General features: G+C 50.4%; 1 protein-coding gene across 1 annotated transcript in view; it reads left to right on the top strand.

Moving 5' to 3' along the window:
* Positions 1-25,128, top strand: part of LOC108520856 (UDP-GlcNAc:betaGal beta-1,3-N-acetylglucosaminyltransferase-like protein 1) — a 111,511-nt gene that overhangs the window by 13,452 nt on the left and 72,931 nt on the right. Inside the window, exon 9 of the mRNA XM_017860398.1 lies at positions 9,549-9,613. Within this exon, the coding sequence (XP_017715887.1) occupies positions 9,549-9,613 (65 nt within the window). The remainder of the gene's footprint in view (positions 1-9,548; positions 9,614-25,128) is intronic.

Below are 25,128 nucleotides of genomic sequence, written 5' to 3' on the forward strand. Positions count from 1 at the left end.
GTCTGTCCTTACACCAGTGTCTCGTTGGTCCGTATGTCTGTCCTTACACCAGTGTCTCGTTGGTCTGTATGTCTGTCCTTACACCAGTGTCTCGTTGTTTTGATTACTTTAGCTTTGTGATAAGTTTTGTGAATTGTTTTCTTCATTTCCTTTGAGGTTGCTTATTTATAGTGGATAAACAACTGATTTTTCTTAGTGTTGACCTTATATCCTGCAATTTTTATTAACTCTAATAGTTTGTTCTTTGTGGGTTTTTATGATTTCCTGTATTTAAAATCACGTTATCTATGACTAGAGATAATTTTACTTCTTCTTTTACAATTTAGATTCTTTCTTTTTCTTTCTTTCCTTCCTTCTTTTTTTTTTTTTTTGAGACAGAGTCTTGCTGTGTCGTCCAGGTTGGACTGCGGTGGCACAGTCTCAGCTCAGTGCAACCTCCACCTCCTGGGTTCAAGCAATTCTCATGCCTCAGCCTCCTGAGTAGCAGGGACTACAGGTGTGTGCCACCACAACCAGCTAATATTTTGTATTTCTAGTAGAGACGGGGTTTCGCCATGTTGGCCAGGCTGATCTCAAACTCCTGGCCTTTTTCTTTCTTAATTGCTCTGGCTAGTGCTTCCAGGACAGTGCTGAATAGAAGTGGTGAAAGTGGGCATCCTTGCTTAGGTTCTCCTAAGCAGTTTTAGGGGAAAAGCTTCCAGTCTTCCACCACTGAGTATGATATTAGCTGTAGGTTTTTATAAATACCATCTGTTATGCTAAGGAGGTTCCCTTTTAATTCTAGTTTGTTGAATTTTTAAATCATGAAAGGGTGTCAGATTTTGTCAAATGCCTTTTCTACACCCATTTGAGATGATCATATAGTTTTTTCCCTTTATTCTGTGAAGGTGGTATATTATGTTGATTGATATCCTGTGTTGAACCGTCCTTGCATTATTGGAATAAATCCCTCTTGTTCATGGTGTATAATCTTTCTAGTATACTGCTGGATTCAGTTTGCTCGTATGTTGTTCAAGATTTTTGCATATACATTCGTAAGGAATATTGGCCTATAGGTTCCTACTCAAATGTTATCTTTGTGTGACTTCAGTATCAGAGTAATACTGGCCTCATAGAATAAGTGTTTCTTCCTCTTGTTTTTTTGGAAGAGTTTGGGAAGGATTGGTGTTAGTGATTCTCTACACTGGGTAGAATTCATCAGTGAAGTCACCTGACTCTGGGCTTTTTTGTTGGGAGGTTTTTTTTTTGTTTGTTTTTTGTTTTTTAAATTACTGAGTCAATCTCTTTATTTGTTATAGATGTGTTCCGATTTTTTTTTATTTCTTCTTGAGTCAATTTTGGTAGTTTGTTTGCTTCTAGGAATTTGTCCATTTCATCTAGGTAATCTAATTTTTTGGCAGACAGTTCTTCATACTGTCATAATCCTTTTAGCTTCTGTTCAGTTTGGGAGTGATGTACCACTTTCACTTTTTATCTCAGCATTTTGAATTGTCTTTTCTTCTTAGTCAAGTTGGGTTTGTCAATTTTGTTGACCGTCTTCAAAGAATCAACTTTTTCTGTTGATTTGCTATTGCTTTGTTATTGTTTATTTATTTTCACTCTAATCTTCACTATTTCCTTCCTTCTGCTAGTTGTGTGTTTAGTTTATTTTTCTTTTTCTGGCTTCTTAAGGTGTACTTTTAGGTTCTCGATTTTAGACCTCTTTTATGTAGGCATTTATAGCTGTAAATTCCTTTCTATGCACTGATTTTTCTACGTCCTGAAAGTTTTGGTTTGTTGTGTTTTGTTTTCATTTGTCTCTGAGTATATTCTAATTAGCCTTATGATTTCCTCTTTGATATATTGGTAGCTGAAGAGTATATTGTTTAGCTTTCATTTATGAATTTTTCAGCTTTACTTCTGTTATTTATTCCTAGTTTCATTTCACTGTGGTCAGAGAAGATGCTTCATATAATTTCAATCTTTAAAAAAATGTTTAAGGTACATTTTATGGCCTGACGTGTCATCTGTCCTGGATGATGCACCCTGTGCACCTAAGAATGTGTGTTCTGCTGCTGTCAAGTGGAGTATTCTGTGTATTTCTTTTAAGTCTAGTTAGTTTATAGTATTGTTCATGTTCTCTGTTTCTTTATTCTCTTCTGTCTAGATGTTCTATCCATTATTGAAAGTAGAATGTTGAATCTCCGACTGTTGCAGTGGAACTGTTTCTCCCTCCAGTTCAGTCAATCTTTGCCTTACTTAATTTTGTGACACTTTTATCAGATGTGTGCAGTTTTATACTTGTTACATCATCTTCTTGATCAATTGACCCTTTTATCAAGATATAGTCTTTCTTTGTCTTTTATAATAATTTTTGACTTGAAGTCTATTTTGTCTGATATCAGTACAGCCACGCCAGCAGGCTTTGATTACTAGTTGCATGGAATATCTCTTTCCCTTGTTTCACTTTCAACCTATTTGTGCCTTTGGACCTAAAGTGAATTCCTCATATAGACGGCATTTAGATGGATCATAATTTTTAAGATCCATTCTGTCAGTCTTTGCCTTTAATTGGAGAATTTACTCCATTTACATTTAAAGTGATTATTGACAAGGAAGGACTTTTGCCATTTTGCTGTTTGCTTGCTATATGTCTTATGTCTTTTTTATTCCTCAATCCTGTATTACTGCCTTCTTTTCTGTTTAATTGCTTATTTCTAATGTATCATTTTGATTCCCTTCTCATTTCCTTTTCTGTATATTTTTAAATGATCTTCTTAGTGGTTACTGTGAGGATTACAATGAACATCTTAAATTTATAACAATGTAGTTTGAATTAATACTTAGCTTCAATTGTGTAACATTAACAAATTCATAAGTTATTTTCATGAATGTAGATTTATAATTGTTTTCTGGTGTGTGTGCGGCAGTGGGGTGCAGGGGCTCACCCTGTCACCCAGGCTGGAGCACAGTGGCATGATTTTGGCTCACCACAACCTCCAGCCAGTGGGTTCAAGTGATTCTTATGCCTCAACCTCCAAGTAGCTGGGACTACAGGTGCATGCCAGCATGCCTGGGTAAGTTTTGTATTTTTGGTAGAGATGGGGTTTTGCCCTGTTGCCCAGGCTGGTCTCGAATTCCTGGACTCAAGTGATCCACCCGCCTCGGCCTCCCAAGGTGCTGGGATTATAGGCATGAGCCACAGCACCCGGCTTGTTTTCTGTATTTGTTTTAAAAGCATGTGGGAAAAACTACAAACCAAAATAATACTGTCTTTTATATTTACCTGTGTAGTAAATTTTATCACCGTTCTTCATTTCTTCTTTGTGAGTTCCTGTTTAGGGTCCTTTCATTTCAGCCCTGCAGTGAACTCCCTCAGTTTTTGTTTATCTTAGAATGTCTTAATTGCCTCTTCGTTTTTGAAAGATGGCTTTGCTGGGTATAGGATTTGTAATTGACAGTGTTTTTCTTTGAGCACTGTGAATACAGATGGTCCCCAACTTACGACAGTTTAACTTACCATTTTTCAGCTTTATGGTGGTTCAGAGGCAAATACAAATTCAGTAGAAACTGGTTCTGTCGTGATGCCGGGCAGTGGCAGTGAGTCACAGCTCCCAGGCCCCCACACATTTTTGACTTACGATGTTTTACAGTGGGTGTGTGCTATCCCATTGCCTGTGGCCTTCATTGTTTCCGGTGAGAAGTAAGCCATTGATCTTATTGAGGGTCTCTTGTAAGTGACAAGTGATTTTGTCTTGTCACAATATTTTGTCCTCATCTTTGGCTTTCAGCATTTTTGCAATGATGTGTTTAGCTGCGAATCTTCTGTGTTGATCCTACATGGAGTTTGTTGAGCTTCCTGGGTGTGTAGATGAATGTTTTTCAGTAATTTGAGAATTTTCCAGCCATTATTTTTTAAAACTTTTTCCTGCTTATTTCTCTTGCCTCTCCTTGTGGTACTTGCATTGTGTATATGTTGGTACAGTTAGTAGAATTCCAGCTTCCTCCATTTTCAGATTCAGACTTATCCATCTATCTCTGTGTTTGCTATTTTTTTCTTCTGCATATTTACATATACCCTTGGGCTCCTCCAGTAAAATTTTAGTAATTTGAGAATTTTTCAGCCATTATTTTTTCAACCTTTTTTTTTTCTGCTTATTTCTCTTGCTCAAGAATATTTTTATGCTCAATTGACAGTTTGGCTGGGTATAGAATTCTAGGTACAAAATAATTTTTCTTAGAATTTTAAAGGGATTGCCTCATTATATGCTAGTGTCTGTGTTTCTAATAAGAAATCATATGCCAGTCTGACTCTTGTTATTTTAAAGGTATTGTTTCTCAAAGTGTTTAAGATTTTTCTTTTGGGGTTTTGAATTTTGAAATTTCATGATGCTGGGTCAAGATGTGTTGAGGTTTCTTCATTCACCCTCTGTTTCTATGTTGAATGATTAGCTTGTGTTCTCAGCTTTGGTTGTGATAGGTCAGGGTGCTTTTAGTTTGACTTTAAAGTTTCCGTATAAGACTTGAAAAAATTATGCCTGCCTCTATTGCGTGGGGCTGAAAAAGTCGAGGTTGGCAGATGATGCATTTTTAGTTGGTGGACAGGTTCCTACGGATTTGAGGAGTCACGCCTTCTCTAAAATAATGGTCGTCCACTTTGCCGCATGTTAGAATCATCAGTGAGTTTTATGAAACCAAGGTCTGAGTCTCACCCTAAGATATTCTCATGTAATCGGTCTGGGGTGCAGCATGGGCATTGGGCTTTTAAAAGCTTTCCGGAAGATTCCAGATGCATCCAGGATCAGGAGCCACTGCTTCAGAACGTGCTCAGGAATGGGTGGTTTTGCCCCACTTTCTAGTGGACTTGGTCCTGAGGGAGTCTCATAGCTATGACATATTTCAGGGGCAAGTGGCTGAGGGTTTAGAGTCCCTCTGGAATGTCCCTATGTGAGAGCCTGTGGAGTTAAGTCCTCTGTTGGGTCCTGTTCAGATCTGTGAGATTCACATAATCACAGGCTCACCCGCGGGGTGTCTCAGTGAACAGGAGCAGCTCGCAGCCCCAGCTCTTCTCCTGCAGCGCTTTGTTTGGCTCAGAAGAGGCAGGAGGGAAGTAGACTCAGGTGTGGGGCCAGGCTAGCGGGGCCAGGCTGGTGGAGTCGGCTCCACGGCCGCCTCGCTCTGCCTCCATTTCCTTATTCGTGAACAGGCCGTGGTAGTCAATACCTGTCTTGGAGCACTGTGAGGTGTGAAATGAGCTAATCCACATGGTGTCTAGAACAGGTGCGGGCCGTGGGCGCTCGGCAGGGTACCTAGAACAGGTGCCAGCGGCGTGCCCTCGGCAGGGTGTCCAGAACAGGTGTGAGCAGCCGGCCCTCGGCAGTGTACCTAGAGCAGGTGCGGGCAGCAGGCGTTCAGCAGGGTACCTAGAATAGGTGCGGGCAGCCGGCCCTCGGCAGGGTGTCCAGAACAGGTGCGGGCGGCGGGCGCTCGGCAGGGTGTCAAAAAGCCAGAGGCATAAACAGGCGCGGGGAGGAAATGCACCCAGGGAGGCGAGTGCCTGTTCCGCCCTGGGATGGACGGTGGGCAGCGGGCACTCAGGAGGTGTTGGCAGCTGTCCATCATCATCATCATCTTGTGTATTTGGAAGATGTTTTTCCCAAGTTGTGTCTTGTTTTCATTATCTTTTGTTGGTTTGAAATAGAAAACTCTTTATAAATTGGTAGAATGTCTGTGTCAACTTGCTTCTGAAATGTGTTTAGACAAATTGGTTTTTGAAACTACTATAAACATCCTTTAATATTCTTTTTCTTTTTTTTGAGAGAGAGTCTCGCTCTGTCACCCAGACTGGAGTACAGTGGTGCGATCTCAGCTCACTGCAAGCTCCATCTCCTGGGTTCACGCCATTCTCCTGCCTCAGCCTCCTGAGTAGCTGGGACTACAGGCACCCACCACCGTGCCCGGCTAATTTTCTTTGTATTTTTAGTAGAGATGGGATTTCACCGTGTTGGCCAGGATGGTCTCGATCTCCTGACCTCGTGATCCGCTCGCCTCAGCCTCGCAAAGTGCTGGGATTACAGGCGTGAGCCGCCGTGCCTGGCCTAATGTTCTTTTAAGTTAAAGAATATTAGAGGGTGTTTTGCATCTTTTATAGTTGGATGAAAACAAATTTAAAGTATTTTGGTGACTGTTGTGACACTCCTTGTCTAAAAACATTCGTCCATATTCAAAACATTTTGCTTTTCATTAAATACTTTTTATAGCTTAGCTCTAACTTGAGTCACATCCCATTTGTATGAATTCTATCAACAATAAAAGCAATCTGTTGTAAAGTTCTGAAGGACCAAGGTGAAGGGCTGAAATGAGCCGTCCTGCTGCCTGTCTGAAGGTGGGTAAGGAGACCTCGTGAGGACCGTGTTCTACACTTTAATAAAATGGGGTTGGTTTGGTTATAGCTGAGAGGGACATATTTTCCTGTAATAATATTTTTTCTTAAATAGGGAGAGTTACATTGACCGTTAGATAACATAGATCCAAAGTGTCTCTTTTCAGAAGTGCTGGGTATTTGAAATGGGTTGGTTCATTTATTATGATTCGGCTCCGCATTTCCTAATAATGTGGCCACCGCTGAAACCAAAACGAAGCCCAATCCCACCCTCTTCTCTCCAGGAGGAAGGAATGTTAATATCTCGCCTCCATGTGAGTTTTTCCTGCCGAGACCATGGCAACCAGATCCCCTCACAAAGGGACCGGCCTCCCCAGACAGGAGCCCCGCACAAACATTTGACTTTCTTCAAGGCAGTAATATTAAAGCAAATTCCTTGTCTCTGCCAAGCACAGGATTCATTGTGAGAAACTTCCAGCTTCCTTAGTGAGATAAGTCTTCCCTCGTTACCCAGGTTCACGGGTACCATTCTCTCCTGAAACCTGACACTGACAAGCCACGTTGTGAGCGGAGGCCCTGGTGAGTGCGGTGTGCCTGTGGAAGGCCTCGTGGGAGGCCCCTTCCAGCCCTTCGCTCCCACAGGTGCCCTCCGCCTGTGTTTCTCGTGGGGAGCTTCCGGGCTCTCACCTTGCTCTGCAGCAATGATGGAGGCTTGGCTGCAGCAGCTCTGGAGACAGGGCCCACCGTCCGTCTCAGGGCAGAGCAGGCGCTCGCCACCCCGGGTGCATTTTCTGCCTGCACCTGTTTATGCCCCTGGCTTTTTGACATCTGGGATCATCTGGCTAACTGGGTTGAGCTGGCTAAACTTTAGGGATTAATGCTAGAAATTAAACTGCTACCTGGTCCAAAGCCCCCCCACCCTACGGAGGGGCACTGCTCCGGGTTGGAGGACGCAGAGAGGGTGGGCGACTCTGCGTCTCACTTCTGTGCAGCCGCGCAGTCCCAGTGGTGCCGTGAGTTTGCCAATGCCCCCCCTCCTGGAACAGGGCAGCCCCCGTGGGGCAGGAGCCCTGCCTGCCCCTCCGTGTAGTGGAAATGGGAGAGGGACATGGGTGTGGCTGAAATGCACACTTGGCCACTGTCCCCTCAGACCCACAACTTTCTGCAGCTTGTCTTGGTTTGGACCAGAGAGATTTACTGTTTAATTCTGTGCACATCTGTTTTGCTTTGTGTGACTTTCCTGGCTGCCCGGTGTTACCAGCCTCGTTTGTAGGGAAAGTGGGTATCCTGCCCCTTGGAGCCTCCTCAGCACCCTCATTTTGGGCTAAATGCCGCCTCTGATCCACCCTGCCATCGCATCCAAGCTGAGCTTGCCACACGTCCATTTCTGCCGGTTACTCTTGGTTCAGATGCCTTCCTTGGCTATCCCTGCCGGCAGGGGACATTGAACCTTCTTAGCCCAACAGGCAGTTCCCACGAAGCTGCCCAGTGCCTACTTTCCCAACATAGGCTGCCCCAAATAATGTTGTCTGCCCAGACTGCCCACCGCCCACAGAGCGGCACCCAGGGTGGTGGTCTGCCCTGGGCTGCCTGCTTCTGCCGGTTTACGTTCTTAACAGCCTCAGGCTCTTGCCACAGCTCCCTGACAGGGACCCTCTAAGCCTCCCTAGCCCTGTTTCAATCCCGTTCATTTGGCATTTAACCATAGGTCATCGTTCAGCTCTTTTTCCAGCTCAGTTGTGATATCTTTGAAGACAAAGACTTTTTGAAACTCCTGTTAAAATATAATATCCACACAGAAAAGCGTACATCGTCATCGTATGGCTGGATGAAGGTTCGCAAGCTGAACACACCATGTAACCGGGACCCTGAGGAAGAACAGACGATCACAGCCCCAGAAGCCCCTCAGGTCCCGCTGGTCACCCCCTTTCCCCAAGGGCAGCTGCTTTCCTAGTTTCTCACAGCACAGAATAATTTCGGCTGCCCTTGTGCTCCAGGCCAGTGCCCCTACCCGGCAGCCGCTCCCTTCCCTGCCCAGCAGCCTGGGAGAGGCACCCACACTGTGTGTGCAGCCCTGGAGGGTGTGGAGGGTGCCTTCTTGTCATGTGTGTTGCCAGCTTTTCCATTCTGCGCTTGGGTAGTTCCCAGTTTTGAGCTCTGATGACACCGCTGCTCTCGGTGGCCGTGAAGATTGAGCTCTGCTGGGTTGACGCTGTGGGTGTCTGTTACGGTCAGAGCTGGGTCATGGGACGTGCACCCACTCTGGTGTTGGGGATGCTGGCCGCACATTCAGCTCATCACAGAGCTGCACGCCAAGATAATCACCCTCCAAGCATCCAGCTCAGTGACCTCCACCAGCCCATCACACATGTGCAAACCGCCTGCTGAGCATCCAGCCCAGTGACCTCCAGCCCATCACACACACGCAAACCACCTGCCGAGTGTCCAACCCAGTGACCTCCAGCCCATCACACACACGTGTGCCAGCCCCCAACTTCCCCCTTGTGACTGGATCCTGACTTTCATCAGAGTAGACTTTACAGACTTCCTTCCAGGGGTATTTTAATTTTGTTTAAAAAAATATTTGCAGGACTTAGCTTAGTGCTGTACTCGGTAAAGGTCCATCTCATTTGTTTTCCCTTCAGTGAGCATATCAGACTTTAATGAAGTGCCCGGTGGACTCTGTGTTTTATCCTTGTTCTCGTTATGCCACCTACCAGAGGCGGGATATTGTTTCTCTCTGACTTTCCTTTCATTCCTTTGAAAGCTGACGCACGTTTTTGGTGGCAGTGCAAAATGTTCCTAGCTTTCTTAGAGAGTATCGTATATTGGCCGGCGCGGTGGCTCACACCTGTAATCCCAGCACTTGGAAGGCCGAGGTGGGCGGATCACCTGAGGTTGGGAGTTCGAGACCAGCCTGACCAACATGGAGAAACCCCAAATACAAAATTAGCCAGGCATGGTGGTGCACGCCTGTAATCCCAGCTACTCGGGAGGCTGAGGCAGGAGAATCGCTTGAACCCGGGAGGTTGCGGTGAACTGAGATCGCACCATTACACTCCAGCCTGGGCAACAAGAGGGAAACTCTGTCTTGAAAAAAAAAAAGAATACCGTATACTAAGCTCTAGGAAAGAGAACTGCTGCGGGAAACTGAATTATAAGAGTTTTGCTCTTCTTTTTTCCACAGTCGGATACTCTAAAAATCAAGCAGTTGCCCAGAGCTCTGGGTCTTACCTTTGCTTTTTGGATTCGGTAAGTAACTTTCTTTCGTTTGTAATGTGTACATGTGTACATGTTGGTTGAATAATTAAATGATCTTACATTTTAGTGTGGTTCTTGAAAATCAGTTTTCTAATGATTATTAGACTAATAATGTATTAGTCCGTTTTCATGCTGCTGATGAAGACACAGCCGAGACTGGGTAATTTTTAAAGAAAAAGAAGTCCAATCAACTGGCAGTTCGCTGTGGCCGGGCCGGCCTCCCAGTCGTGCGTGTCTGGCGTGGCGGCAGGTGAGAAAGGCAGCTTGTGCAAGGAAACTCCTCCTTTGAAGTCCGTCAGCTCCCGAGGCTCACCCACTATCACTAGAAAAGAAAGGCCCACCCCCGTGACTCAGTGGCTTCCCAGAGGGGCCCTCCCACGACACGTGGGAATTGTGGGAGCGACAGTTCAAGGTGAGATGTGGGTGAGGACGCAGCCCAGCCATATCAAAGTTATTAGACAACCTTAAAAATTAAGGTCAATAGGTTGTTGCTATTTAATTGCACTTAATGAGTTAATCATGATAAGTACATTGATATAAAAATGTAAAATTGCACAGCAGACAGCGATGTAAGCTAAATGAAGATAAACTGGGATGAAATCGGAAAATATGGTACTTAAAAGATTAATAACCTTACTGATTAATAAAGGTTGATAAGAAAACACTAAGAAAAGGCCGGGCACAGTGGCTCACGCCTGTCATCCCAGCACTTTGGGAGGCCGAGGCGGATGGATCACCTGAGGTCAGGAGTTTGAGACCAGCCTGGCCAACATGGCAAAACCCCATCTCTACTAAAAATATGAAATTGGCCAGGCGTGGCGGGCACCTGTAATCCCAGCTACTTGGGAGGCTGAGGCAGGAGAATCACTTGAACCCAGGAGGTGGAGGTTGCAGTGAGCCGAGATTGCGCCATTGCACTCCAGCCTGAGAGACAGAGCGAGACTCCGTGTCAACAAACAAACAAACACAAACAAAACACCAAGAAAAATAGATAAGTAGGCAGAGGACAGGAGCAGACTCTCAGAAGTGGATGTACAAACAACTAATAAACTTTCTATGAATTTAAGTCATTTGTATTCAAACACAGATTAGTGAGATTCTTTTAAAAACTGAATTAATAACACTTTAAAAAATGTAGATAACTTAGGCCGGGCGCGGTGGCTCACGCCTGTAATCCCAGCACTTTGGGAGGCTGAGGCGGGCGTATCACGAGGTCATGAGATCGAGACTATCCTGGCTAACATGGTGAAACTCCGTCTCTACTAAAAAATACAAAAAAAATAGCCGGGCGCGGTGGAGGCGCCTGTAGTCCCAGCTGCTTGGGGGGGCTGAGGCAGGAGAATGGCGTGAACCCGGGAGGCAGAGTTTGCAGTGAACTGAGATTGCGCCACTGCACTCCAGCCTGGGGGACAGAGCGAGACTCCATCTCAAAAAAAAAAAAAGGAGATAACTTAGTATTGTGGACAGTCTAAATTGATGCCATCTTGTCAGCGTAACTTTGCATTTTCTATCAAGAGCCTGAAGAGTGTCCTTCACTCCTCAGCTTTCCTTCTCGGCCTCTCTGAGAACAATTTGGATACAAAGAAGCTTCAGGTCGTTGACTATGATGGAGAATAGAAACGTTAATGTGGGACAGGAGGGTCACGGTGGAGAAGTTTCCGGCGGGTCTCCGTGGGGGTCACTGTTTATAAAGACTTTTCAAAAACAGCAGAACAAATGACTGAATAACAGGTGGTTGCTTGTATAGTCTACACTCGACTATAGATATTTTAAAAATTACTTTAAAATAAACTTTAAGAACATTTATCTGTATTTGTCCCTTCTCTGCGGCCGGGTTCCTGGGCTTCTGTGCGTTCCTGGGGTGCCGCTCAGCGTCTCCAGGCCACCCTGGTCCAGGCTCCTGCCTATGCAGGGACTCACACAGGACCCGCCTGTTCCTCTCCTCCTGACCCAGCTCTTTTCCTTGATCACCAGAAGCCTCTGCACAAGGTCTTGGTACACGTGGAGGTTTGGGAGAGGCATGCCCGCACAGACGGGGTAGAACTGAGGATCACCGGCCGGCCCGGGAAGGAGGTTTGAGAGAGGCGTGCCCGCACAGACGGGGTAGAACTGAGGATCACCGGCCGGCCCGGGAAGGAGGTTTGAGAGAGGCGTGCCCGCGCAGACGGGGTAGAACTGAGGATCCCCGGCCGGCCCGGGAAGGAGGTTTGAGAGAGGCATGCCCGCGCAGACGGGGTAGAACTGAGGATCACCGGCCAGCCCGGGAAGGAGGTTTGAGAGAGGCATGCCCGCGCAGACGGGGTAGAACTGAGGATCACCGGCCGGCCCAGGAAGGCAGAACCCCCAGGCGGCACCCGCTGCTGCGGCCCCTGTCCTGGTGCCTGGATCTCTTTCTTCTCGTCTCTTTTCTTCTTAGACCAAAACGCCTCAGATTTCTCCCGTTTTCTTACGCAGAACCTTCAGCCCTCTCTCCTGACCCTTCCCTGGGCTCATGTTTTTATGCTCAGATGGTCCATCCAGTGTTTTCCTCGCTGAGACAGTGTCCACCAAGGACAGCTCAGCCCACCACACGGAAAGTGGTGCTTTGTTGTCTTTGGGTGACAGGCTTGTGGTAATCTTCGTTTTCGGTTTAAAATTGTTCTTCCTGAAGTATTTTGTGGCGATCGTATGTTTTCTCCAGCGACAGCAGCAGCAGCAAGGTTCCAGCTGGCGACTGGCAGGAGATGAGAACCTCCTTGTCCTTGCAGCATCTTAAACTCTCCGCAGGACACAGATCCCAGCTGGGACAACTTCGTTTCCATCTTGCCCCAGGAGAAAAGAGAAAATGCTGAAGTCATCCCCTTCCCTCCTCTGTCTCCTTCGTAGCTTTCTTATGTTCACCGAAGGGTGGGAAGGAAAAGGTTCACGGAGGTGTGGGAGATCCAGGAGAGAAGCTCGGTGGGCCCTCAGAAGCCGGGAGCCGGGACAGAGCGGAGAGCGAGGCCCGGGAGTCGCCTGACAGGGCAGTGCTGGGATCTCATCAGCGAGCTCAGCAGCAGGAACAGCGTGAAAGACGGGAAGAAGCGGGGAATCGGGCCCTCGAAATGCCTTTTAGCTGTCCGGGAGAGAGGACAGGAGAGATGAGAGTGGATCGATGTCCAGCTCTGTCAGTCTCGGCCACCATGGGACTGGGAGAGCAACAGGGAGGGTGTGCTGGGAGCGGAAGCCCACTGATGCCAGGGGTGTCCGAGAAAGACCGTGGTGCAGAAGTCTGACCGGGGAAGCCTTGATCCCAACACTAGGGACCTGAATTGTTCTCAGGGTTTAGTTTAAATAAATCATGGAATAGTGCTAAGATAAAACTTTGGTAAGCTTTGGGGCTGGTGCGGTGGCTCACGCCTGTAATCCCAGCACTTTGGGAGGCCGAGGTGGGCGGATCACTTGAGGTCAGGAGAGTTCGAGACCAGCCTGGCCAACATGGCAAAACTCTGTCTCTGCTAAAACGACAAAAATTAGCCGGGTGCGGTGACATGCACCTGTAGTCCCAGCTACTCAGGAGGCTGAGGCAGGAGAATTGCTTGAACTGGAAGGCGGAGCTTGTAGTGAGCTGAGATCGCGCCACTGCCCTCCCTGGGCCTCAGAGTGAGACTCCATCTCAAAAACAACAGCAAAAACCTTTGATAAGCTGTGGGCAGCAGCCAGTTGCATTGGGATACGTAAGACCAGCTGGCCGTGGCACGCTTGCCCTCCTGGTGACTGGTGGGGTGTCTGGGAGGGAACAAACAGGGCACAGAACCTCTGTTTTATTTGGGGTTCAGTGTGGGACACACAGATACTGCCCTGGCTCTTCAGACTTTATCACAGAGATTAGATTTGGTCTTCATAGTTCAGAAACCAAAAACCAAAACCATGACAGAAGAGGAAGGACCCTGAGAAAAGCAGAAAAAGTAGAAAGACAGACGAATTTATGAGGCAGGGAGATTAAGCTGTGTAAATTTGAGGACAGGCTAACTCATGTCCTCTTGGTTCCAAAGAGACATTTTTACAGATCCGTGGTCTTGTTTGTCAGCGTCTAGAGAGAACATCATCAAAAACGGGTTTCCTTGTATTCAGGGGTTTGACTCCCTGCCGCAGGGGTGTCTTTGTTTCATATTGAAGGTGCATTGAAGCATCAACATGATGAAGCCCCCACAGCGGGAGGGAGGCCTGGGAACAAGAGCGTGCTGGGACCCCGAGCTCGGTCTGGGTCGGAGGCCGGGCCTGGTCTGACCCGTCGTCCGGCCCCCGAGCTCGGTCTGGGTCGGAGGCCGGGCCTGGTCTGACCCGTCGTCCGGCCCCCGAGCTCGGTCTGGGTCGGAGGCCGGGCCTGGTCTGACCCGTCGTCCGGCCCCCGAGCTCGGTCTGGGTCGGAGGCTGGGCCTGGTCTGACACGTCGTCCAGCCCCTGTGCCTGGCTTAGGAGCAGGTCTGCAGATGTTGTGAGGCTGGGCCTGTGGGCAGCTTCCCAGGTGCTGGCTGCCCTGTGGAGTTGATGAGGACGAGAGGTGAACATCCTGGAAGGACGCCGGGGTTTTGCCCGGCTGACCAGTATGAACGTCACCTGAAACTCACTCTGGATCCAGTATGTGCAGAGGGCGTTAGAGCGGGGCAGATACGGTTCCTGACCTCTAGGGTTGGCAACTGAGGACAGTTTAAACAGATCTTCACCTTTTGCTCATGAAGTGTCTCCATCCTCCCTGGGACCCGCCCCACACCCACTGCTGTCAAGAGTGGAGCCTCACTGCACACCGTTCTCGTCACGTGACAGCGCCTAGACGGCTTGTCCTCCAGCCTATTAGGTGGGCTCAGGTGTCCGGAAAGGCTGTGGAAGGCCTCCCCCGTGACTGTCCCGTGGCCAGGTTCCTAAGGGGCAGGGGTGAGTCCTCACAGAGCCCTGTCTAAACGTGGCGCTGTCCTGCGAGGGACCCGTGGGTGCTCAGGCAGCCGTCACTCAGTTTATGCCCTTCCCCGCCGGCCTCTGATCGATCAGTGCCTGACGCGGCGTTTCCTCCTGGCACACTCTGCATGTTCTCGTCTCGGTTGTTTGTGTTCTTGGAAACTTCAGCAGAATAAAACAAAGAAAACAAGAAGCCTGGCTTTTAAAGAAAATAGACTTTAAACATCTCGTTCATTACAATGATTTGGGTTCCAGGCCTCTTTGAAATGTTCAAACGAAATGTCTATGACAAGGTCTGCAGAGCAGCTCCACCCAGGGGTCCAGCGGTTCTTAGAGCACTGCCTGCTTCTGAGCTGGCCAGGTTTTCTTTTCCTTTCGCCATTCAGGGTTTCAGGGTGGAGAGCCTCTGTCTGCCCCCTCCTGTCCCCTGACTCCCATCCTCGCTGGGGAACCGGCCGCGTCCCCCGACTCCCGTCCTCGCTGGGGAACTGCCGCGTCCCCCGACTCCCGTCCTCGCTGGGGAGCTGCCGCGTGGCTGTCCACATGCACAGGAAGCCACGTGGCCTTCCTGGAACTGCCCCGAGGCCTCTGAACTGGGGCTTCAGGTGAGAGGAGAGGGACACGTGTGGCTGGGGTGAGAAGGGCCGAGGCGGGGCAGGCGCTGCAGACAGGGACAGCCCAAAGGCTCTGCCTCCACTTAGCCAGCTCTGCAGTGTTGTTGTGGCAACCCCGAGGCTGTGGGGAGGGTTAGACAAGCCTGGTCGTTCTCATCCTCGCTGCCAGTCCTTGAACCGAGGGGACAGGGATGCAGCGGTAGCCGGGCCCCAGACCCCGAGCAGCAGCGCCATCCAGAACCCTCGCAGCCGCCAGGCGCTCTGAGCATGGCCTGTGGCGCCCCAGGCCCATCCCGCCTCGGAGGCTGTTCTCCTTTCCACCCCTACGGCTGCCCTCGGCCTCCTTCTCCACTAAGTCCCTTTATTTCTTTACTTTCCCACCTGTGGTTTTGCATCTGCTTTATTTGCGCTCATTCTTCTGCTGTGTTCCTAACCCTTGAGCTGGGCCCTTCCTCTCCAGGCTTTTGTTTTCTAATGTAAGATTTAAGCAACTGGTTTTCCTGTTATGGAGAAGTTAGTACGTAGGGGTGTCCGTAAATTTGAATATAAAGCTCTAGTTATTATTCAGTTATGTTTTCTAATTTCCATTATGATTTCTTCTTTTTTTTTCTTTTTTTTTTGAGATGGAGTCTCACTCTGTCGCCCAGGCTGGAGTGCAGGGGTGCGATCTCGGCTCATGGCAACCTCCGCCTCCTCGGTTCAAGCGATTCTCCTGCCTCAGCCTCCTGAGGAGCTGGGACTACAGGTGCCACCACCTCGCCCGGCTAATTTTGTATTTTAGTAGAGACGGGGTTTCACCGTGTTGGCCAGGATGGTCTCGATCTTTTGACCTTGTGATCCGCCCGCCTCGGCCTCCCAAAGTGCTGGGATTACAGGCGTGAGCCACTGCGTCCGGCCTCTTTTTCTTCTTTTTAAATTTAGATCTTAGGATCTCAGGAGCCCAGAATCAAATTAATCATGCCCCTTGGTTCAGGACACATTCTCATCATTTGTTCAAGCACGGCCCGTTTTATTCATCTCTGTGATTATAACGGTACCTTCTTCCTGGGTAGCGACTAACCAAGGCCAGTGGTGCAGGTGGTAAAGGAATTTACCAAGACAGCTGTAGGTCAAGAAAGGCAGTTTTATTTGAGAAAGCACGGGGCGCGGTGGCTCAAGTCTGTAATCCCAGCACTTTGGGAGGCCGAGACGGGTGGATCACGAGGTCAGGAGATCGAGACCATCCTGGCTAACACGGTGAAACCCCATCTCTAGTAAAAAAAAAAAATACAAAAAACTAGCCGGGCGAGGTGGCGGCACCTGTAGTCGCAGCTACTTGGGAGACTGAGGCAGGAGAATGGCATGAACCTGGGAGGGGGAGCTTGCAGTGAGCTGAGATCCGGCCACTGCACTCCAGCCTGGGCTACAGAGCGAGACTCAAAAAAAAAAAAAAAAAAAAGAGAGAAAGCACGAAGATAGGTTGCAAGAAAGCAACGGGCACATCAGCAGAGAGGAGCTGACTGGCCGGAGACAGAGCCTTGCCGGGGTTTTAAAGGCGGTGCTTGTGCTGGAGAGGGCCACGAGCAGTGCTGGTAACACTGAGGTTGCAGGGAGCTAAGCTGTATTTTTCTCTCAGCCGAGGGTCTGCTGATAAGTTGGGCAGAGGAAGATTGTGAGTTAGGTGAGTTATTTGTGCAGAAATGCTGTGTGTCCTGGACCATGAGGAAAGGCAGACAGACGTACAGCCAATCTTTTTCTTTTTGCTTCCCCAGCTCCCCCGAGCCTGACTTCTTTTCCCTCATTAGGACTCCACACCTACATTTTTTATTTTCATAGTGTTACAAACACCCATGGACCTGCCACCTAAAACAAGAGCCAGCTCAGTCCTCTCACGTCTCGCAGGTGACCACGCGTATCCCCTGCCTCCTTCCGCCCAAATTCTCTGCTCCTCCCCCCTTGTTCTCCTTTTAAAATAAGTATTTGGTATCTATACAAATCTGAAAAAAAAATTTTAACTTCAGTCCTTTTTAACTTCATACAATGGGTATCACTGTACGTAGTATTTTGGAACTTTTAAACCTTGCTGTTGTTAAGGTCCATCCATGTAGTTGCATCTCATTATAGTTTATCCAGCTTTTGAAAATTGCGGCAGAATTTACGTGCAGCAAAGTACAAGATTTCCGTGTGAAATTTGTGCACAACATGGATAATCTGCGATGTCTGACAGCTCGCATGCCTGTGTAACTAACACCCCAGTCAAGTGCAGAGACCTGTCCCTTGGAAGGACCCTGCGCGCTCCCGGCTCCAGTCCCCGTGGCAGCCACTGGCCCGACTTGGAGCCCCAGGGCTTCTGTTGCCAGCCCTTGAATTTCACACGTACGTGAAACCACACGGCTGTGCTCTTGCGTTTCTCTTTCCACTCGGCCGAATGATCGTGTGTTCCAGCCTTCGTATTGCTGGCTCCGTACTGTTTCCTCATCCTCGTGTGACGGACCCATGATTGTTTCGATGCTGTAGTCTCCAGCTCGGGTTACTGGAAGAAAGGCGCCGTTACCATTCCTGTCTGTCTGTCTGTGGATGTACCTTTCCGTTTCTCTTGGGAACTACCTAGGGGTGGAATTGGCACACCACAGGGAAAGGTATTTTTACCTTAAAGGAATCTGCGGAAGTTTTCCGGCGTTCGTGCTGTTCTGCCTTCCCGTCAGCAGGTGCGGGCTCTGCAGCGTTGACACCATCGGCCTTCATTTTCATGATTCTCGTGGCCCCGAGCTGTGTCTCACTGTGGTCTGACATTTTCCTGATGGCTGGTGATGATGGTGAGCACCTTTTTGTGGTTTATTGGCCATTCATAAATCTCCTTTCGTGAAATGCCCTAATCTCACCTTTCATAAAATTGAGTTACCTTTTTTTTTTTTTTTTGAGATGAAGTCTTTCTCTGTCACCCAGGCTGGAGTGCAGTGACACAGTCTTGGCTCACTGCAGCCACCGCCTCCCAGGTTCAAGCAATTCTGCCTCAGCCTCCCAAGTAGCTGGGACTCCAGGTGCCCACCACCACACCCAGCTGATTTTTTGTATTTTAGTAGAGATGGGGTTTCCCCGTGTTGCCAAGGCTGGTCTCAAACTCCTGAGCTCAGGCGATCCACCCGCCTTGGCCTCCCGACATGCTACGATTACAGGCGTGAGCCACGACACCTGGCCTGTTTATCTTACTAGTAATGAGTTAAAGAGTTTTGTGACATATTCTGGATACAAGTCCTCTGTCAGGTGTATGGATTGTGGATATTTTTTCCCTGTAAGTGGCTTTTTTTTTTTTTTTTTTTTTGAGAGAGTCTCACTCTGTCACCCAGGCTGGAGTGCGGTGGCCCAATCTCGGCTCATTGTAGCCTCAGCCTCTGAGGCTCAAGCAGTCCTCCTGTCTCAGCCTCTCAAAACACAGGGATTACAGGCATGATCCACCGTGCCTGGCCCCTCTTCATGTTTTAATGGTGTCTTTATGAGCAGAAGTGTTTAATATCAGTGAAGTCCAACTTATTTACTGTTTTCTAGTTAAATTTTTTCCTAAGAAACCTTTGCTTACCCCGAAGGAGAAGTTGCATTTCTCTGGTAGCTTCTAGTTTTGACTTTCCTGTCAGCGTCTCTTGTCCGTCTCTAGTTAATTTCTGTATGTGGCGTGCAGTAAATGTCAAGGTTAGTTTTTTTTCATGTGGCTATTCAGTCCCAGCATTATTTGTTGAAGACCTTTCTTTTCTCCATGGAATTGTGCTGAAGCCTTTGTTGAAAATCACTTGGCCATGTGAGGTTGGGTTTGTCTGCAGGCTCCCTGCCCCGCTCTGCGTGTCTGTCGAGGGTGGGTTTGTCCGCGGGCTCCCTGCCCCGCTCTGTGTGTCTGTCGAGGGTGGGTTTGTCTGTGGGCTCCCTGCCCTGCTCTCTGTATCTGTCGTTTGCAGTTCGTTTGGTTTCTCTGCTGAGCAAACCTGCTGCGTGCATCCACCTGTCCTCCTGTGGACGGGCTTTTGGGCTGCCGCCTGGTTTTTGCTTTCAGGAATGGTGCTGCCGTCGCCCGTGCACAAACCTCTGGCTGTGCACGTGTGTTCCTCTTAGGTTTGTACCTGAAAGTGGAATTGCCAGCTCCAAGGGCACGGAAGAGAGGTACCTGCAGACACCGGCACTCTTGCTGGCTCTCCAGCACTCAGAATTCCAGGGGGTTCACTTTCCTGGCAGGAGTCAAGGGGGCCTCACCGCGCCTGGATTTGCACTTGCTGGTCACGGGTTACGGTGAGCATCGTCTTCTGTTCTTGGCCGTGTGGGTTTCCTTTTCTGTGAAAAGTGTTTGCATCTTTTTGCCCATTTCTCTTTCCCCCTTGAAACCACCAGAACTCATGGAAAGTTTCAAGGATACTGCAAAGAACTTTTTGTTCTCCCTGAGCCATTGGCATAGGCCACCAGCCTCATGCGTGTCATCCCGAGTACGTTCTCCTGCAGCCCAGGCTTCCCCTCACGACAGGAATGTGCTCACTGGGACACAACTCACACCTGGTGCTGGGCCAGGCCGTCCCAGTGGTGCCGTGGGAGAAGCCCCTGCTCAGAATCGCGCTGCGTTTAGTTGCCCTGTCTCTGTAATCTCCTCCGCCTGGAATACCCTCAGCCCCACCTTGACGCTGCTCTTCTTGATATTTTGAAGGTTCTGAGGCACTTTCTTTGTGGAACACCTTGACACCTGTGCTGTCTGTGTTTCCTCACAGTGAGGTTAGGCCGTGCAGCTCTCTCCGACATATCTTGGAGGTGACACGGCCTTCTTGCTGCCTCCCTCGCGCGTGTGGTTTTGATTTGCCTCTTTGCTGAGGGGGGTTGGCTCTAGCACCTGGGGCAGGTTGCACCTGTTGTGTGGAAAGGTGAGGACAAGCACACATCCTGCTCCTCATCAGGCTTGCAGTGGGCACCTGCACTTCTTTACGTGTGTGTGGACTCCGTGGTGTCGGTGTGTGTATGCAGGCTCCACGGGGTCTGTGTGTGTGTGGACTCCATGGTGTGTGTGGGGGGGAGTGGGGGGGCTTCGCGGTGTCTGTGTGTGGACTTCACAGTTTCTATGGGTGTGTGGACTCCGCAGTGTCTGTTTTATTTGAGTTATCAGTAGTTACTGTCACTTACTGTCACTATTTGGCCAGCGAGAAACCTTTCAGACTGGCCTCTGTGCCCTTTGACTAGGCCCCATGACCCTGGAGGACATCTTGCTCCTGGAACGGGGACAGTGGTCTTGCGGCTGCTGGCTGCTCTCTGCTCTGGAGATCCTGGACAGCGGTGGCCGTTTGCTGCCCTCTGTGCTGGCCGATGTGTCCAGCAAGGTGTCTGGGGGGGTTGGAGCGCTTTGTACCCCTGAGCGGCACGGCACGGCCCCCTGGCTGCGGCTACGGCGTTCTGGACCGTCCACAGCATCACAGTGTCGCCCGTCCAGCTGCAGGACGTGGTCCAGGGCAGGCCAAGTGTCGAGGGCATCATGGACCTCAGGCCCCTTACCCAGGCCTGACCCACACCAGGCCCCCGCAGCTTCCGCAGGCTCAGCCCCGGGGACGTGTTAACACGCGTGGGTTCGCCTCTGGGCCAGAGTCCTCTTTTCCTGGTGGGGCTGGGGCCCTGCACGGTTCCCAGCTTTTCCCTCCACACTGAGAGCCCGGTCTCTACACAGGACACAGATATTTATCCCTCAACAGTTGGGGCCCCCGATGAAACCCACCTCATTTGGAGACTGGAGGCGCGTGAGAGGACTCTGCTGGCCACATCCGTGCGTGTCTTTCGCGTGGTCTGCCGAACTCCGTCCGAACTGCCGTGTGGTCTTGGAGCAGACTTGATATCCAATTCAGGAAACTATTCAGAAAGCGACGGAGCACCACCTCCCGCAGGGAGTTGATGCTGAATTTAGAAGCAGGGCCCGCCAGCCTGCAGGACCCCGTGCAGAGGCTGCTGCTGAGGTGGCCACCTGCTGCGGCCGGGACCACCTGAGGCCTGCACTGGGCGCTCCTGTGCAGACGACCGGGAGGGCTGCTCTGCTGCCTCAGCACATCAGGGACGCTGCCTCCAGGAGTGGACACCTGGAGCCTCTTGTACGTTCACCCCTGTTTAGCCTTTAGGTCCAACAGGAAGTGTGGGGACACAGGACCTCGTATCAGGCGAGTCCTCCCCACACGGTGCCCTCCAGCATCTCCAGGGTTAGAGAACACGGTCAGGTGTTTTCTCTGGTGAGGCAGCAGGAACCAGCGCAGAGTCAGTAGGGGAGGAAGCACTTTTAAATTACTAATTTGCAGAAGATCGAGAAAGGCAATTCAACCTCCTTTGTGATGAAACATTTTGTCCCACCGTGTCCCACGGCTACCGAGGGCTGTAGAAGCATGGGCCCATTTCACCCATGAAGAGGTTTCCACTTTCCCTTCCAGCTCTTCGCTGCAGCTGCGGGAGGTCGGGAGACGTGGGGGTGGGAGGAAGGAGAACGGGAGGTTGGGAGACGTGGGGGTGGGAGGAAGGAGAAGGGGCGCCTCCCAGCATGCATTTAACAGAAAGGGGACACGAGGCCACGTGCTTTGTCTTGGGTGGTTTTGAGAGCAAAGCATTTCACCACAGAGCTTGGTGGTGACCAAGAGATTCCTGAATCGTGCTATTTTCCCTATATTTAGAATGACACGCTGGTCAGTAACTAATTAAATGCAGATGTAGCTAGCTGAGTGAGGAAGTGTGTTTTTCCTCATCTCTTCATCACAGGCCACCTGACTTCTATATTTGACTTGTCGGCTCTAGCCTGGAATTGTTGAGAAAAGAGTGTTGGTATCAGCTGTGTGGAATCTGCTGCAACTTAGAAAATAGCGGAGAGGAGCCAGTGTCCGTTCAGGCTGGTGTAGGTGGGGCAGGGACAGGGCTAAGGTAATGTGGGTTCACGCTGGTGTAGACGGAGCGGAGACAGGGCTAAGGTAATGTGGGTTCACGCTGGTGTAGACGGAGCGGAGACAGGGCTAAGGTAATGTGGGTTCACGCTGGTGTAGACGGAGCGGAGACAGGGCTAAGGTAATGTGGGTTCACGCTGGTGTAGACGGAGCGGGGACAGGGCTAAGGTAATGTGGGTTCACGCTGGTGTAGACGGAGCGGGGACAGGGCTGAGGTAATGTGAGTTCACGCTGGTGTAGACGGAGTGGGGACAGGGCTGAGGTAATGTGAGTTCACACTGGTGTAGGTGGGGCGGGGACAGTGCAGCCAGGGTACAAGCAGGCAGAGGAACATGGAAGGGGGAGACTGGCTGAGTCTTCCAGCCTCACCTTCCTCCCAGGCTGGAGGCTTCCTGCCCTCGAACATCGGACTCCAAGTTCTGCAGCTTTTGGACGCGGACTCACACCCGTGGTTTGCCAGGGGCTCCCCAGCCTCGGGCTGCAGAACGAAGGTGGCGCTGTTGGCTTCCTTGCTCCTCGGCCTGCACACGCCTGCTGTGGAACTTCCCCTCGCGATCGTGTGAGTCGGTATTCCTAACAAACTCCCTTCGTCTGCACGTCTCTCCTATGAGTCCGGTCCCTGCAGGGAACCCTGACAACTACAGGGGGGCAGTGCGGGTGCCACGGTGCCTGTGCTCCCGCTCCAAACACACCACTCCCTTCCTTTCTGCTATATTTGTCCTCTTCTTTTCATTCCTAAGGCAAAAATTGTGGGCTTGTGTTTTAGACCCAAGGCCCAGCGTGGTTGTAGCTGGTTCAGGGGCCATGTGATTTCAGTGGCGGCTGACCCCAAAAAGGCTGAGTAGGGTTGATTGCAAAGCAGAGGACGCCCTCGATTCCTGAGCCAGAAGGTCCCTCTCTGAACGGGAAGCTGCAAATCAGCAAAGCCCTGCCTGTGTAGACGCCCCCACCCCTACTTCTGCCCTCTGCGAGAAGAGCTGTTCCTTTCTTAGCCCTGATGTTCACGAAGGGTGGTCCTGAACAGAGGAAAAGCAGGAAAATAGCCCTGGGGAGGGCCCACCTGGCTGCTGCAGCCTCCATGTTTCAAAGGCGCCATCGCTAGGCCGCATATTTACCCGCCTGTGTTCCTCGGCACCGTAACGTGTTATCCTTGGCAGCCTGCAGCTCCCGAAAGCCACTGGACTTGGTATTTGCTTAAGGCGCTCGTGCCCCAGACAGTGGGAGATTTTGAAATATCTCTGTTTAGGCAGAGTGTGTTCGTGTTAAGGCTTCGCGAAGGGGAGTGACCGGGGCGTTGTGGCTTCTCCAGGGCGCTGGCTCCGAAACCCACTGACAGGGAGTGACCATGGCGAGGCACACGCTCCGGGTCTCACAGGCGGACTCTGGTGTTTTTGGAGCTTCCGAGTGATACTTTTACAGCCAGTGCTGGACTGGGTGGCACATGGGCTGCCTTAGGAGCCCCAGTTCTTACCCAAAAGCTGAGAAACAGTTGCCCTTCTGAGTGCGTTTGTAAGACAGTGCTCCGAGCTGTGTGTCCCGAGATGCTCAGATGGGGACTTTGTCTCATGAAGGGTGAGCTGGAGCCTCACCCCCGAGTCCTCACTTTTCTCACCTCTGCCTGTCCTGTCGGAGCCTCACCTGTGGGTCCTCACTGTCCCCACCTCACCTGTCCTGCGAGTCCTCACTGTCCCCAACTCACCTGTCCTGTGGGTCCTCACTGTCCACTCCTTACCTGTCCTGCCAGAGCCTCACCTGCAGGTCCTCACTGTCCCCACCTCACCTGCGGGTCCCCACTGTCCCCACCTCACCTGCGGGTCCCCACTCTTCCTGTCTCTGTGCATCATCTTCGGTGCTCTGTCCACCTTTTTCGTTCCTGCCACTGACTGGGGCTGCCCCCCTTCCTCATTCCTTTCTCTCTCTCTCTCACTCACTGTCTCTCTCTCTGTGCCTCTACCCTGTTAGAGTGGGCTCAATGAAACCGGAGTGCTGCTGTCTCTCTTTGTATCCCTAGGACCTAGTTCAAAGTTGGGACCCAGTAATGCTACTGTTTTTTACTTTGAAAGTGGCCAGACATTTGCAGGTTCACATGCCTCAGGTTCGCCCTCGTATTCGTTGGCCAGATGAACAGCAGTGGGTCCATTCAGGACAGGTACCGCATGTGGGGTGTGCAGGTAACGTGAAAGCTCCAGGAAGAAAATTATCTTGTGGCAAAATCTCTAAGTAAAATTGCCTGGCTGAAGAGGACGAGTGTGGGCTGCTGGGCTGCTGGCGTGGAGGTGCAGAGAGGAGGACGGGGAAGGGGAGCTACAGACCTCTCTGATCTTGCTGGGAAGCCCAAGGAGGAAACTCAGTACCTTAGGTAGACCCCTTCTTCTTTCTCTGCAACACGTGGAGAGCCCATGGCCCGCTGCTGGCCAGGCCACCCATGCTTGACAGGGAATGGCGTGTTCTAGGCCGCTGGTCCGTTTGGAAGACGGGAACAAACCCCACGGCTCCTGCCGCCCGTTGGTGTGGGTGGCTCTGGATTTATGCAGCCGTCAGTGGGTACGGAGGGGTCATGCCAGACTGGGGTCCCCCGGGCACAGAGCGGAGGGGCCCAGTTTTTAGGACGCCTGGCTGAGGCCCTGCTGTTGTGTGGTTGGCTCCATCCTCCAGAGGAGAGATGACCTTCCCGGGGAAAGGGGCTCTCTGTGTGTGGCCCGGGGCCCATCTCCAGTCCCCTGATACGAGACCCAGGAAAGGGCAGGTGGCGTCTTCCAGCTTAGGAAGCTGCAACCCCAGTTTCTTTGTTCATCCCGCTTCCCACTGGAATTGTCTGCTGGCCAAAGGAAATTCTTCTTGTCCTCTCTCCCAATTCAAAGGAATTCCTTTCTCCACACCCTTCAGGGCAGAGCAAGAAGCCAGGGCAGAGCCTCAGCTGGGGAGGGGGCAGGCCTCGGACAGCACTTGATTCTGGGGTCTGCTGGGGGTGCTGTCAGAAGGGGAGGTACGCAACTTGCATTTGTATGTATTGAGATGATGGTGGGTCTGTATGTACCGAGACGATGGTGGGTCTGTATGTATCGAGATG

The sequence above is a fragment of the Rhinopithecus bieti genome, unplaced genomic scaffold (genome assembly GCF_001698545.2).
Source record: "Rhinopithecus bieti isolate Rb0 unplaced genomic scaffold, ASM169854v2 scaffold_56100, whole genome shotgun sequence".
In the NCBI taxonomy this organism is placed as follows: Eukaryota; Metazoa; Chordata; class Mammalia; order Primates; family Cercopithecidae; genus Rhinopithecus; species Rhinopithecus bieti.